General features: G+C 42.6%; 2 protein-coding genes across 5 annotated transcripts in view; one reads left to right on the top strand and one right to left on the bottom strand.

Moving 5' to 3' along the window:
- The window catches only part of TSPAN5 (tetraspanin 5), a 91,660-nt gene extending 81,636 nt beyond the window's left edge, over nucleotides 1-10,024 (top strand). Inside the window, exons 6-9 of the mRNA XM_068136794.1 lie at nucleotides 771-896; nucleotides 3,887-3,934; nucleotides 4,061-4,177; nucleotides 4,719-10,024. Coding sequence (XP_067992895.1) covers nucleotides 771-896; nucleotides 3,887-3,934; nucleotides 4,061-4,177; nucleotides 4,719-4,784 — 357 coding nt within the window. The 3' untranslated portion in view covers nucleotides 4,785-10,024. The remainder of the gene's footprint in view (nucleotides 1-770; nucleotides 897-3,886; nucleotides 3,935-4,060; nucleotides 4,178-4,718) is intronic.
- Nucleotides 10,025-13,784: 3,760 nt separating this feature from the next.
- RAP1GDS1 (Rap1 GTPase-GDP dissociation stimulator 1) overlaps nucleotides 13,785-14,970 on the bottom strand; it is a 113,637-nt gene continuing 112,451 nt past the window's right edge. For all 4 annotated transcript variants that reach the window (XM_068136790.1, XM_068136791.1, XM_068136792.1 and 1 more), the window contains one exon: nucleotides 13,785-14,449. In XM_068136790.1, coding sequence (XP_067992891.1) covers nucleotides 14,322-14,449 — 128 coding nt within the window. In that variant the 3' untranslated portion in view covers nucleotides 13,785-14,321. The remainder of the gene's footprint in view (nucleotides 14,450-14,970) is intronic.

The following is a 14,970-nucleotide window of genomic DNA, read 5'->3' as shown; positions in this document are numbered from 1 at the left end:
ACTTGAAGGCAACATAATCAGATATTACAAATGGAACTGTGCTACATTTATACAGAGAGAATTGTTCTGTCACTTGTAAAAATGTAGGGGTTTTAAAAATTTATTTTGAAGTTGATGGGTTCATTGGGCTAGCTCCTCAAATGCTGTAAAGCATCAGTGTGCCACTGATCTCCAGTCTGTTCCTTGTGTGTTCAGCAAATGGTACCCATTCTTTGTGATGCTCAGGAAGCAATGTGTTCATACTGTCTGAACAGTAAGGCAAAAATTCCCCCAAGCTGGCAAAAAGAGTAGCTGTGCCAGTGTAGCCCTTGGAGCTGATTAGTTGTTTTGAAAACTCAGGGCTGGTTAGACTGGATAGAATTCTGTGTTCTTGGCTGTGCTCTCTCTGGGGCCTCAGCTTGCAGGCCTGTGCAGCTTGGTGATGTTGTGTAGGCTTAGCAGTCTGCTCTGTGTCTCCCTAGAGAGCAGCATTGCAGAGTGTGAATGTAAGTTTAATCACATGATGATTTTAGAACAACTTGCAGGTTTGAAATAGTCTTTTTTAAAAAACCCAACTAACCACCACCTCCAAAAAAAAAGGGCAAAAACCCCAAACAGACAACCCACCCTGAACAACACAACTGTCATACCATGCCAGCTTCCATGAAACCAAGAGCACTCTCAGATTTTTGCTTTGAAGGCTGGAGGGAAATTGGCAGCAATGATGCATGTTACTGATGATGAAATTCATTTGTTCTAAAAGTCAAGAGGCTCTCCTTTCTTTGTTCTAGTGGCAGTGCTGTGGGGCTTTTGGAGCTGATGACTGGAACCTCAATATTTACTTCAATTGCACAGACTCCAACGCAAGCCGAGAGCGCTGCGGTGTGCCATTCTCTTGTTGCACGAAAGACCCTGCCGTAAGTAGGAGCTGGGAGGGGAGGATGGCTCTGGTATTCCAATTTTAAATAATTCTAGAAGATTTTTTTTTTTCCCCTGGAAATTATCTTCTCACCAACCTGTATTTTTTTCATACTTGCAGCTCTCACTTTTCTGAAGTCAGCAAAGATCCTGAGCCAATTTAGGTCTTCATTGTATGTTGTTTGATGCTTTTCAGTAGAATGACAGAACCATTGGCTTGGCTGAGCATGCATATTAATTTTAGCAAGGATAAAAAAGCAGAAGCTCTTAATGAGCTGAAGTATGTGAGCTGTCAATTTAATATTGTCACTGCCTTAAAGAACAAAAGCTCTAAGATCAGACACTCTGAAGCAGGTACCTGCTTATTATTTAATGCAGTGTTCAGAGGCTGCAGCCAGTGTGACCCATTTTGTGCTAGGGACAGTAATGAGTGGTGGTTTGTGTCCTGAACAACTGACAAATGTTTGCATTAGAATCTTGAGTTGAGTATGGACATCTTTATGCACTGTTTTATTCACTTTAACTTCCTGTCACCTGGCATCAGACTTGAAAATTAAGAAGTATTTGAGGGAGCAGCTGTTTGGTAAATTTTCATGTCTTCTTAAATAGTTACAGTTCTGGATCATCAAGCAGAAAATGTTGGAGTCATGCGTTACTAGTGTGGACATGATCAGGAACGAAGGGTAAAGTGTAAGGAAGCACTTCTTTGTGAGTGAAAGGCTTGGAACAGGGATAAATGTGCCTGGAAACTTACATGGCTAATGCTGCATATGTATGATTTTCATAGAACTTAAGAGAATCAGCCTGCGAGTGCTTGTATTACCTAATAGTTCAGATGTGGCTTTTTCTTCACCTGGAGTGACTTACAGTTTCTCAATGTATGAGTCTAGCACTGACTAAAGTTAGGCAAGTTGCCCCAGGCACCTCAGGTGCTTCCTGCCTTGCTAATACACCAGCAATCACTGCTTCTGGCATCCAGTCACCAGAGCTGCTCTCCTTCCTTTCCTGTCACTTGCACAAGCTGCCTTCCTGTCCCCCTGAACACATCTTCATGATACTTTAAACCTTTCTCACAAACATTGCTGAAAATATTTTAATGAAGTATTAAAATTTAAGTGAGGCTCAAGTGTTATATTATGCTTAGGATTCCCCCTACTGTTTGCCTGTCTGCCCACCTACCCACACAGGGAGGTCATCACAACCCAGTTTTAAAAATGTAGATGTTATAAAACCAAACCAGTGACAGCAGTACAAGGTAATCCTATAAATACATAATCCATGCTAAAGTTATATCTCTGTGTGTATATGGTTATGCAGTTTTAGGGGTTCATGCAGCAGTAGGAAATGTAAAGATGAGTCTAATTCCTATTTGTTGTAGGAAAGCCTTTAAAATAAAGACTAAAAATAGTATTTCTAACAATGTTAGAAGCCGTGCATATAATGGATATAATAGTAACCGATCTGTGACTGGGTCAGAGTGATAAACACAGGTTTATACTGTGGGAAAGCAAAATTGTTCCTTTTGGAATGAAGATGCAGTGTTGGATTGACAAAGTTGTGTGGGTGATTTGAACAGGACTTACTGTTTAGCTTCTAGTGTAGCTTAAACCAGGAGGGGTAAGTTTTAGGTAGGCCAAAATAAGTCTCCTTCAATATCGATTTGGACTACTATAGTTCACTTTGCCACAGTCTAGCAGGTTTAAATGTTCCAAATTCCTCTACAGGCAAGGCCTAGAAAAGTTGATTTATTTCCATTTAATTCTTATTGCTTTCTTTCAGTTGACAAATTCCAAGGCTAAAGGCATGAGACATTGCTGATAAAGCAAGCAGGCGTTCAGCACCTAGAAGAAAGCTTAAAATCCTTCTGTTGGAACCTTTTCTACTTTTACGGCCTTGAAGTACATGGCACTGTCATTTTTAGATCCTGGAACTGAAACATTCATCTCACTCAAAGATGCAAGTTGCTCAAATCTTAAAGGCCTGTTGAGGGCATCCAGTTTAGGCAAATGACAGGATACAACCTGTTGATGTACTTTTTGCAAAGTGAGGAAACCCTTGGAGGAGCTGTAACTGCTGACAGGAGATGTCTTTGTCTGTATTGCTGTCTTTAAAAATCTTTCTCTGCTTACTGCCTTTCTCACTTTCCATAATTTGATTAAATTGTGTTCAGTACACCTGGCAAGGATAAGCTGATTTTCTCACTTCCTTAAGTTCCTCCTCCTGCTCACCATTATTACATGAGCCAGTAACTTCATATTTTGCTGCCGTTGCGGCTGACACCAGAAGTAGTTGCTTCATTTTATTGCCTCAAAATAACGCAGTATACAGAGTAAATGCATCTTTCAGCTTCCAAATTCTGCCATAGCTTATTTTATTACCTGTGCTTTGGGAGTACTAAAGCAGAGGCAGCACAAAGGAACCCTCCTCTCCTATTGCTATCGAGCTGCTCTAAGAAAGGCTAGGCAGTAAGAACACATTTCTGTCTCTTCTTTTTCCTCCCTAGCTTTTATAAAGGAACTTTAGGTACCGTATGTATTTCTATAGACATCCTTCGTGGAAACTTGCACCTTCTGCAACAAAATTGCCCCTTCTTGCCTCTTCATACTGCACAGACTGAACCCTGGAAATGTTAACAGTAGTCTTGGCATGGTTTGCAATATAGACAAAACCTTTTCAGTAGAAGGTTCTTTCACTCTAAAATAGATGTTCCCTAATCCCTGAATGTTTGCGTATGAAATGTGGAGTGCACCCAGGTGGAAGGCCAGTTTTCCCAACTTGCTGTCCTGAGAGCAGAAGATATTTTGTGACACTGCTTTTGTTTCTTTCAAATAATGAAAAACTCTGAATGGAAAAGGAAAGGCTTTTAAAAAGCAATGTAGTAACCAAAGTTAGGGGGATTGTTATCATACAGGACAAAACTGGGGAGCTGGGCAAGGGTGTTTGGGAGACACTTGACTGACTGCCTCTTTTCTGTCTCTCTTTCTCCTAGGAAGATGTTATTAATACTCAGTGTGGCTATGATGCAAGGCAAAAACCAGTAAGCTCTCTTCTTTATTAAATGTGGTATCTTAAGGATCCAAATCTCTTGCAAGAGCAGGTTATTCTACTGAAGGGATAAGTTGAATGTAATTATATCTGGTTTCTTCCCTCTTCTCTGTGGCAGGAAGTTGATCAGCAGATTGTTATCTACACGAAAGGCTGTGTCCCTCAGTTTGAGAAATGGTTGCAGGACAATCTTACCATAGTTGCTGGTATATTCATTGGGATAGCATTACTGCAGGTAAGCATCGTGTTCCTCGCAATGAATCGCGCAGAACAGCAGATAAATAGGCTGCATGAGGGGGGAATTGTATTTGGGACCTAGAAATCAGTGTCAGTTGCACTAGAAAATATAAACTTGGTAGGTTTTAGTGAGGGCAGTATTTATCTATCTGTGGGGATGTTGTTTCTTTTTATTTTTTTCTTCTGTGTCTTTTCAACTCTCTGCAGTTCAAAAGTAACACTCTGTTGGATAAAGATTAAGTAGAGGTTTTTAAGCCTGTAGAGACCTACTGTTTCTGGTAGTGCTTTAAATGAGCAGTGAAAAGCTTTTACAGTTGCTTTTGTGCAGCAAGTCTAGAACTGTTCAATTTCCTTGGAACCCAGTGGCACTATAAAAATCCTGGGATTATAGGAGTTCTGCAATATTCTTCCTTCTCTCAACACTTTGATTGCTAGCTTTCTGTTTCTTTTCTTACCAGATTTCTGTCTAACCTAGGGAGTTTGCCTGTGTAAAAAGAGTTGTCTAATGATCCAGATGAATAAACTCTTGTCTCTTCCAGATATTTGGGATATGCTTAGCCCAGAATTTGGTTAGTGACATTGAAGCTGTCAGAGCCAGCTGGTAAAACTGCTGAAGTAACCGCAACAAGACACTGGATAACCGAAACCCTCTGAAACCTCCAGTGTGTCACTCTGACACCAAGCTGTATGGACGTGGGTGACAGGGAAGCCTTCTCTCCCAAGCAGTCTCAAGTCTAAGTTTGTGATATTGCAGTGAACTCGTTTTTCTTTGGGAAGGGGGAGAGAAGAGTGGGCTACTTAATCTGCTGCTCACTGACAATTTTTTTCTTTTAAACCACCAGTTTGAAAGCTGTTGAGCTGTGAATCTCTACTGTATTCTTGATCCTGAGTAACAAGTGGACACTTTTTTAAACTTGGTGTATTCAATGGGACAAAGTTGCATCGTTGTAGTCTGTGGATATGCTGTTTATTCTTCGTGTCATGAGCTCTTCAATAGCTGCCAAATATTCCTGAGATGGTCTCTCTCCTCATCACTCAAGAACAATCTCTTTTATTTTCACAGCTAAAAATAGCTACTGAGCTACAGGTCTAAACCCATCAAGCAGGAAGCAACTTTCTATGCATCTATTGTACAGTAAAAGAAATTGTTTTTAAAACAAGGGATAGTTTTTTTTTTTAATGCAAGCTTCCAGCCATCTCCCTGCATTACTTTGAGGTTGGAATCAGCAAGCTCACAGGGAGTGCTGCCGTATTTTACCAACATCTTTCTTCCTTCTCCACCCTCGTGTTGAAGGGAAAGGAGTTTTATATGTGACAAACAAGGGTTGTAGAGCCTTTGGTTGCTGCCATACCTTAGGACATCAGTCTCTTAAGGCAAGGATGGGGTGTAACTGTATAAATGTATGAAAGCAGTGTGGATGTTGGGTCCAAGTGAGTAATATTATTCAAAGAGTGAATTATATATTAACTTAAAAAATTATCAAAACATATATATCTGACGTGGCTAAATCTTCTGTTTCTCTGGAATTTAGTGTAACCTAATGTATTTAGGGATCTCACTAATATTAATGCTTTAGTATACTTGTGTGAAACTTCTTTTGAGATAATTCCTCTTGGTCCGTTCCTAGCTGAAGCTTTGTTCTTTCTTCTTTTCTTTTAATTCTTTTTACTTGCATGAGCTGTGGAGTAAGAATCTGTGACTCTCCCGTGCTTTAAATCTGTGCATATGTTTTAATACAGTCTAATCCAAACTTATTTATTGGTAAATGCATGTGATTATGGAAAGATCATATCCCATTCCCTTCAGAGCTGGAGAGAACACTTTCCAGAGGAAATACTTACCTCCAGTGAACAAATCCTTGCTACAAAAATGCATCTCCCTTTGTTGCTCTAAACGCAACACAAAGCTTTCTTGAAGCAATGGAATAAAAGTTTTAAAACAGAAGTGTGTGTTGGGATCAGTCAAGACACTCTTTTGAACTGGACAAAAGAGCAGAATTTGGAATAAAGCACAAATAGTGGAAGAAGAATTAAATCAGATTCCATCCAGCTTAGAATCTTTGATTAGTTCTTCTTCACTAATAATAGTGAACTTACAAACCTGACCATGGCTTGGGTAGTTTTATGCACTTTGTATAAGTATAGCTTGTTGTGTGACCCTTCTCAGTATCTGAAAGCTATGAGCTCTTGGCTCCTGCTTTAGTCAGGCAGTGGCAGAGGGTGTGTAGCATCTCTTTCTGACATCCTTAGCATCCTTCTGAGAAGAGCTTCTTCAAATGATGTGGACTAGCAGAGATGAATGCATTGCTTTCAAAGCTGCCTTCTTCTGGGGAATGGGTAGAAAGCTGTTCTGATGACCTGTTAAGGTCCTTTGACTCTTAGGAGCATATAAACCCTTGCACATTTTGCCTTTATGTGCTTTAGCTGGCCGTGGCTTTTTTCCCCCCCTCTGAAAGCTGGTGGTAGGCACACCGGTGCTACACAGCTGCCTCAGACTGTCCTGTTGTCCTCCTGTCTTTGAGCATTACCTCATCCTCTTCTGGTTAACTCCCACTGACAGGCTCTGAATCAGGCAGCCTCCATATCCTTTGGTGTCTGCTGTTAAAGGCCAGCCATGACTCAGAGTATTTTTATTTTTTTAAAAGCATTTGAAAGCAATTATAATTTGCTGTCCTTAATAAACTTGGTTCCATCTCACCACAGTGTTACGTTTTTCTTGGCCACTCCGGAGGAGTTACTGGTGTGTGTTTCCCCCAAAGGGGCACACCATTTTACCTGCTAGCAACAGGACAGACAAATCATCAGCACCAGTGTTGCAGCAGTGAAACAAAGTGATGTGGGGAGAAATCAGGGAAGCATGACTGAGGAAGCAAGCCTTCCACCCAAGAGCTGTGGTTGTGACCCAGTGCTTTGGTCTGCAGAAAAAGAGAGAGCCTCCATTACAGAAACATTCCTTGTTGCCACTGATCTTGAATACTGCTGTTGCTGCTGTGGGTTTCTGAACACAATCTCATTCCTCTACTTGAATTTCTGCAGTTGTACTGTATTGCCTGCCTTCTGTCTTGTCACTCTGTTCTTTGAGTTCCAGTCTGCTGGACATGCTGTTGCCAGTGTCAGACTGATAGGAAGGTAGATGCTGTGAGGTGAGCAAATCTTGTTCTCAGTGCTTGCACGCGTAAATGCAAATGTGCTGCATCACTTCTGAGTCCCAGAATGACTGACTGTTCTTAGAAAAACCACTAAATAACCTACTTTTGTAGAGCTTGTCTTTGTTGCTGCAGATGCTGCTCTTCCCACACCCCTTTGCCACTTCCAAGAGATGCTCTTGTTTTCCTCATTTTTGTAGTTGCTTGGTGGATGCATACTGAATGTTCAGGATTAGCTCTCTGTGTTGCACATTTTTGTCTACAGATTGGGTAAGAAGTCCTAGAAATGCCCTGTCAGCAGCTACTCGACAGCTTAGGCGTCCTGCTTGGAAAGCATATGGGAGGTCTTGGAGATCAATCTATTATTGTCAGAGCCTGCCAAATGCAACCAAGCTTTCTTCCAGAAAACTTTGTGAAAGCTTCAGCTGAGCTGTAACTAGAGCACAGCTGCTGGCTACAGGGGCTCGTTTTCTAAAGCAATAAGATGTGGTAGGCAGTAGCACTTGGTGATTTCTAGTCTGCCCAGTGTGGTCATGAGGTAGGTGTGAATTCAGAGGTCAGTCTAGTCATTTCTAATGTGGGTAGTTGTTCAGAGATTCATTGTCAGGCTTACAGCCCCTGTGGAGTGTGAAATAGCTCTGTTTGGGTGATTCATATGGGATAGTGGCGTTGTTAATGAGAAGTGTGGTGGCTTTTAACATAACCCTGAATTCGAAGCCATTTCCACATTCCCCACTGAGCCCTGCCAGAGGGCATCACTGTTGTTACTCTTCTGACCTCTCAACACTCTCCATATTCACAGTATTCATAGGCCTTTCTCTTCTTTGAACTCTGTGGTTGGGGTTGTTTTGTTTGTTATTTTTTTATTAATAGCCTAATGGACAAATATTTGTCTTGTCTCCGTGTGTCTCTTTCAGTAGAAGTAGAATCCTTTGGCTTCAAAACCCATAATTTTGATGTGTCCTTTAGAATGTGGAGCTGCAGAGGTGCTTGCTCAAGTGTCCTCTGTCCTGAAAGCCACCTTGAGAGAGATGCTAATTGTAGTTCTGGTGTGTAAATAATGTTTGAAATGTAAATAGTAGCATGCGGATGAAATGATTCTTGCACATGACTGCTTTTCTCACCCTAGAAGTGTTTGTAATAGATATGAAAGGTGTCCTACCGTGAGCGTGGGATGCTGAAGTGGCTCCGGCTTCGCCTCTGCAGGAGGTGAGGCAGGAGTGTTTTCCTCGCCTGCCCTCTAGTGCCTACCCAACCATCTGCAGCAGGCACCTGCGGCAGGAGGCAAAACCCCGGCCAACCACCCGGCCTCGGGTTAGTAGCAGGACCTCCCTTGCCTTTTCCCTCTGCTACTTGGCACTGGAGCAGCATTAGACTGCCAGATGGGGAGGGTCGGAGTCAGCAGCCCCTATCAGTTATGGGGAGTTGCCGTCACTTGCAGCAGGACTCACCATGGTGCTAAAAGAACTGTCCTGGATGTTAATCTGGTTTTACTACCTTAGAGATGCCCTTGGTAACATTAATTCTGATTAATGATGTTGGTTTCAGGAGTAACTCGTGTGAAATTTTGCTTCTGTTTCCTTTCTTGCTGTGTGTGCCTTCTGGGTGCATTGAAATGGCAGTTCTGCAAGTACCTGGGAAGGAGATTAGATCTCAACAGGTGTTGAGCACCACTGAGGGTTCTCTAGTTCCTCCCATTTTTGTCTTCTCAGAAGCTTTTTCAGGTATCTGTTACTGGTTATGAAACTGTCTGAAACAAAATAAAACTACCCTGTTAGTTACCAAATTTTGCCACTTGAATTAAAAATAACAAACATCCATTTCCTTTAACATGCAGTATAACAGTAGGTGTTGTGACTGCTAGTGTGCAGCAGGCAGCATTGCTAGTGGTCTCTTGTGTTTCAGCAATATAAATGTGTTAATGAAAAGCTCCATCTGTATGTGTGTTCATGTTCATGCTGTGTACACGGTCGAGATGGACCCAATACCACCTCGAGCTCTCAGGAGCCTGGGATTTGGGTTTTGTGGCTCACTCCCGTCTCTGATCTGTGTATTCCACATTAGTTCCCACTGAGTCTCTCTCTCTCTTGGGTTCATCCTGGGGTGTACAGCAAGGTGTTGATATTTCCCCTTTGTGTATCATTCCTTTTTATACGAATGTATTCTCTTGTGTTCCTTTTTTTTATGGGGTGTAAAATTGATTGTAAAAGCCAACTACACTTACCAATTGAAAGTATTGCTATAACAGAACTGCATGCCCAGTAGAGTTTGACTTGAGCTTTAGTTTTCTGATTTCTTTTTTTGTTTGGTTGGTTTTTTTGGGCTGGTTACCTTCAGGCTAGGAGAAAAGCATAGATCAGGTGCATCATGTTATTACTTGTCATCTTTAGCATTAGACTGTGGTATTGTATCACATGCTGAGCTCAATGGATGTAACTGGAGTCTACTTAGGAAGTTCCCACAACTTCCTGTTAATTCATTTTAAGCTATTGAAAGTGGTCTTGATCATGCTACTTGTGTTCTTGGGTTCTTGGTTTTTACTAGAGGCGTTTTTTTAGGAATGTTTTAATACACTTAACGATGGACAATACAATAGTTTTAATAGTTGTGCAGTATTCTGTATTTACTTGAAGTAAATCATTTTATATGCAATTTGTTAGATAATGACAATTTTATAAATAAAACTGCGTGAAATACGACATTGTAACTGCGTACTCTTGATGCAGCGCTGCACCTTGATGGTACAAAGAGATGGTCCTTCAGGAGAAGACTCCTGCCTGTCCCCCCCAACTAACTGGGGGAATAAAGCCCCAAGTCTCCTGTATACAATGAAGAATATTGTGTCCTAATTCAGTCACAGAACGCATTGTCACGCTGCCAGCAGCTGCCCTTAAATGAATAAAAAGCTAATACATGAAGAGCACACACGCATGTGAGGAGGTCCCAGATCTGCTGTCGACTGGTCTTAGAAGTCTCTGGCTAATGAACATGCTCTGCTTCTTTCTGACAGGTCGTTGGTGTTCCTCGGGCTGCTGTGGCTGCTGGTTAGTACAACTCTTGGAGCTCTCTCCATAATAATTCTAGTGAGCCTGAAGTGTTCAGGAGTTGCTGCTTTGCAGGGAGCAGCACTAAAGCGGTTTGTCACAATGTTAATTACGCTTCTGTAAAGGGAAGTGGGAATTTCATGTTTCTGAGTGCAACATGGCGCTGGTTAGGCCACACCTTGAGTCCTGTGTCAGTTCTGGGCCCCTCAATTCAGGAAAGATGTTGAGTTGCTCAGATGTGTCCAGAGGAGGGCAACAAGGCTGGTGAGGGGTTTGGAGCACAAGCTCTATGAGGAGAGGTTGGGGGAGCTGGGGTTGCTTACCCTGGAGAAAAGGAGGCTCAAGGGAGACCTTATTGCTGTCTACAACTACCTGAAGGGAGGTTGTAGCCAGGTGGGGGTTGGTCTCTTCTCCCAGGCAACCAGTGATTCTGTGGTGCCCTTAAAAGTGGTGAGAACTGCTGTATTTTATTGTAGAGGCAAAAATGGGTAGTGATGGCTTGTGTAGTCAGAGGTGGAAGAAGCCCAATTTTTAGCACTGCAAAACCTGTAGAGCAAGCTAATTCAGTTCAGTATCTCAGACCTAGTTTTGTCCATGAAACACCACTGTGACTGATTTAAAAGCATGTTTCTATATCCAAATTGAAGTCCAATGCCTTTTCCATGTTTCAGGTACATACAGTTATCTGAATGTAGGGAAATGACTTGGCAAAATAAGAATGCAGATGTGGAGGCCTTGGGAAGGGAAGGAGGAACTAATTAAGCCAAAAAGAAGTTGAAGGTATTGCCTAAACCTTTGTAACATGCAACAGATGTGACACACATGGATAAGCCATGTTCATGATGGGGGGGATACCTGCAGTCTGTGAATCTTAAGAGACTTGTTCTTGAGGTCATGCCTGGAGAACATTTCTATGATGTTTGAACAAATGACTTCTGGGTCTGATGGTCTCATTTGATCATTGGGTTCCCTCTGGATCTGTGGCTCATATTGCTGGGGCTTGTGCCTTACCCAGGCGGAAACTGTTCCTCGTATTTCTGCAGTGTGAAATGTAAAAGCACACACACGCTTTTTGTCTTCCTGACTGGTGTGATGCTGGGTCTTTAAAGAGTCCTACAGGTGCAGACATATGTAGCACACCTGGGAGGCACTGTCTGCCTGTGTAGTGTGGCTGCAGTGCTGGTTTTGGCTTGGTTTGCTGTGGCAAATTAAAAAGCCCCAGTCTGGCTTCACCTTCATAAAGACAGTCTGAGGAGCAGGTACTGAGCTGTGCTAGGCATCTAATCACAACTTCTGTCAACAGGTTCAATTCAGTTGACTTCTGTCAAGTGAGTAGTGAAACACACATCCTTAGGCCCTGTTTCTCTTACTAGAGAGGCTCAGGTGATGAATGATTTACCAGCTATGCAGAGATGAGCTGTGGACTGCAGCATACCTCAGAACAGCACAGCTTGCGTGTGGATAGACAGTCTCTTCAGCTACCCTCTTTGATTTGTCCTTAGGCAGACTTTCCTTCTGTGCATGGGCTTACCATGGATCTTGCCTAGAAGTGAGTCACTTGATACTCCATCTGCAAGTGGGACATTGGTGCTGGCCTGTTTGTGCTTGCTGTGACAGTGATATCCCTAACAAACATTTGGTGATATAATGGCTGATGCTCAAACTGAAGTCCAGTTAAGCAGGTGGTTGGAATGGGAATTTTGCTGGTGTCCCAGCTTTGTCAGTTAGGATCAGGTGGCAGAAGCATTTAAAGTTTATACTTATGTCATAAGGAACAGTCTCCTCCTAGAACCAGGTAAGTCATTGGTAACATCTTTCTAATGTATTTTGAAATGTCTTTAAACCTATGCAAATTATTTCCATACCAGGGATCACTTGGGGTCGTGTGGGTCATTGTGAACTCTTGTAGACATGCTACTTAACATTCAGTGCTGCTGTGTTATTTTGGAGAACCCCCTGATACACAACATCCTGGTCTGTGTCCACAGCTCTGCATTGTCAGTGGCTTTGCCACACCACTAGTAGCAAATGTCTTGATATCTTTTTTTTTTAAATAGGAGGCTGTTGTACAGCTGTCGTGGGTTGAGCTGAAACTCTGCTGCTGTTATCCATACCACGCTGCAGCCATGCCAGCTTCACAAATGGAAGTGCTAACGGGAGGGTCTAGGCACTTTTCTAGGCATGGTGGCAAGATGGGTGGGAGGCAGGTAGCTGCTGGCTTTAGTTTTCTGGTTTATGCTGTTTGTTCCCCCTGCACTGCTTCTGCAAATAGCCTTTAAGGTAATCATGCATTGTATTATTAGATGAATTAGATTGTCAGCTAAGGTAATGATGCATCGTGATATATTAAGTTCTCATTTCTTTGTCTCAACCCTGAGTTGTGTGGGTTACTCTTCCCCTTACTTTTGTGTTGGGGAGCAGGCAGGTTAGCCCTTAAATTAACCCATTAGTATTAGACACTGCTTCTGTGTGTTTCTGCCACCAGATTAAATGGATGTGAAACCTCTGCTGCACTTTGCTATGGTCTTGGAGCTTAAACTATCTGAGGCGAGTTTGTTTTTATGCCCATCTTATGTATGTAAACCCATTTCCAGCATGACTGCCATCTTCCCCCTGAGTGCATGTGGGATAAGCAGTGGTTTCAGGGAGCTGGAAAGTTGATTTGGGAAGGTATTTTTGCAACCACATGGCACAGGATTGCACATGTGCTTGGCTTCTTGACCTTGCCACTTCTGATGATTAAAAAAGGAACCTGACACCTCTGAGGCTGGCAGTTGAGCGCTGCTAGCGCCGAATTTGGTTTAAAATGCTATAGATGTTATGATCATCGCATGTCGTGTCTCTGATCAAGCTGGACAATGGTATCAGATGGTGAAAAATAACATGTGCTGGCTGGAAACTGCTTTCCCAGCTGTTCCGTCTTCCAGGAGAGCTGTCTGCTGCTTAACTCACTGCCATGTTACGGATCTACGAAAGAACAGCTGTGAGATAAGATACTTAAACTGGCCATTTCCCAAATCTACCTAGAAAGGAGGAAAAGACTCTTGCATGCTGCATTTCTCACTCGATAGGGTTCTGTTGAAAAGTTGTTGCAAGATAAGCCTTTAAAAATCCATCTACAAAAAACTGCCAACAAACAAAAACCCAATCCCAGGCAAGCCCCCAGAGTGCTCAAACTCTGTAAGGAAGAAGGATTGTCCAGTGTATTCCTGTTAAAAAGCAGGATTGTTAAACCACACAGTGCCTCTGTGTGAGCATACACACTGAAAGTGGTTGGGTTTCCTTTGTATTTGCTCAGCTGAAAGGCAGTGATTGCAATGGGGCCAGAGCCAGGAATGAAAAGTGCTCCTCACCAGTGCGTGGTGGTGCAGCCACGGCTTCTGCATGTGATTACAATAAAGGACAAACCACAGGATAAAGTGGGAGCACTGAAATCTTTATTTGTTACCTCTAGGTACCACGAGTTTGACATTAATAGGCAAGACCAGTGGATGAGCAGCAATACATTGCATTCAAACCTGAATCTCCAAAGCACCAAAAATGGAGCTAGATTTACTTCTTAGTCTTACTTTCGGCACGCTAGTCTGGACTTGCTGCCTCTTGTACTGTCCCTACTTTAGTAGTACATTATTATGCAGTTAGGGGCATGAGGAAAGAGTCATTGTGTAGTACCACTTCTACATCATCATAGGACTACAACATGCACATTCTACTACGTGGCCCAAGCAACAAGAATACAAGTAGAACAGTTACGGGTGAAGACAGGTTCATGGTAACACCACCTATGAAGTTGTAGAAACCTTTGGGGATGGTACCTACAGCAGTTCATCAGTTTGTGTGGGAACGTTACACGCATGCACGAATGATACAGTGGAAAACAGAGCAGGAGCAGCAGCAGGACAGAGGACAAAGGTGAAATCTGTGATGGGATGCACTGGAAACGAGACCTTCCTCAGCTTTCTACAGCAAGTCTCTGCTCTGTTAGCGAGGCCTGCTGGGCAACAGTTTTGTTCTCGTGGCTGCGGAGTTTCGAGACAACTTCTAGAAACGCCATGCTCTGCACTTCCTTTTGGAGAGGCTCTGGAAAAAGAGTAAAAGAAATGGTGCTTTGTATGAACCAGCAAAAGAACAGAGAAGCGTGGTGAGGGCACAGAGCCCTCTACACACAAGCACAGAAATGTGTGTGTAAACATTATCATCTTACTGACTTCTTTTAATTGCTTTTGAGGATGGAGAGAGAACTCTCCAGGGCCTGGGGTGTGCACAGACTCTGTGGGTTTCAGGCAGAGATGCATCAGAAAGCTGCCACGTAGCAGTTAAAAAGTCCACCTGGATTGCCTTCTAAAACAGATGCTTGGGAAGTACTTTTTAGTGACAATATTCTTCTGCCTTATTCCTTAAAGTGGTCTGTATCAAATCAGCTCTGGCTGTTTGTGAGGGTGTGGAGTGGGTGATGTGGTTCTTTAATGGAAGTGTCACCACTTGGTCACTGTTAGCTGTCATTAGTTAGTAACTCTGAAATTAAATGGAGACAACATGTGGTGCAATGCTGAGTGCTGTGCCTATGTATTACTCAAAACTGTGAGAGACTGCCCTGTGAT

Source organism: Melanerpes formicivorus, unplaced genomic scaffold (assembly GCF_026170545.1).
Source record: "Melanerpes formicivorus ecotype bairdi unplaced genomic scaffold, bMelFor1.0.p_v2 SCAF_4, whole genome shotgun sequence".
In the NCBI taxonomy this organism is placed as follows: Eukaryota; Metazoa; Chordata; class Aves; order Piciformes; family Picidae; genus Melanerpes; species Melanerpes formicivorus.
The sequence above is the reverse complement of the archived record's forward strand: the minus strand, read 5'-3'. Positions and strand labels throughout refer to the sequence as shown.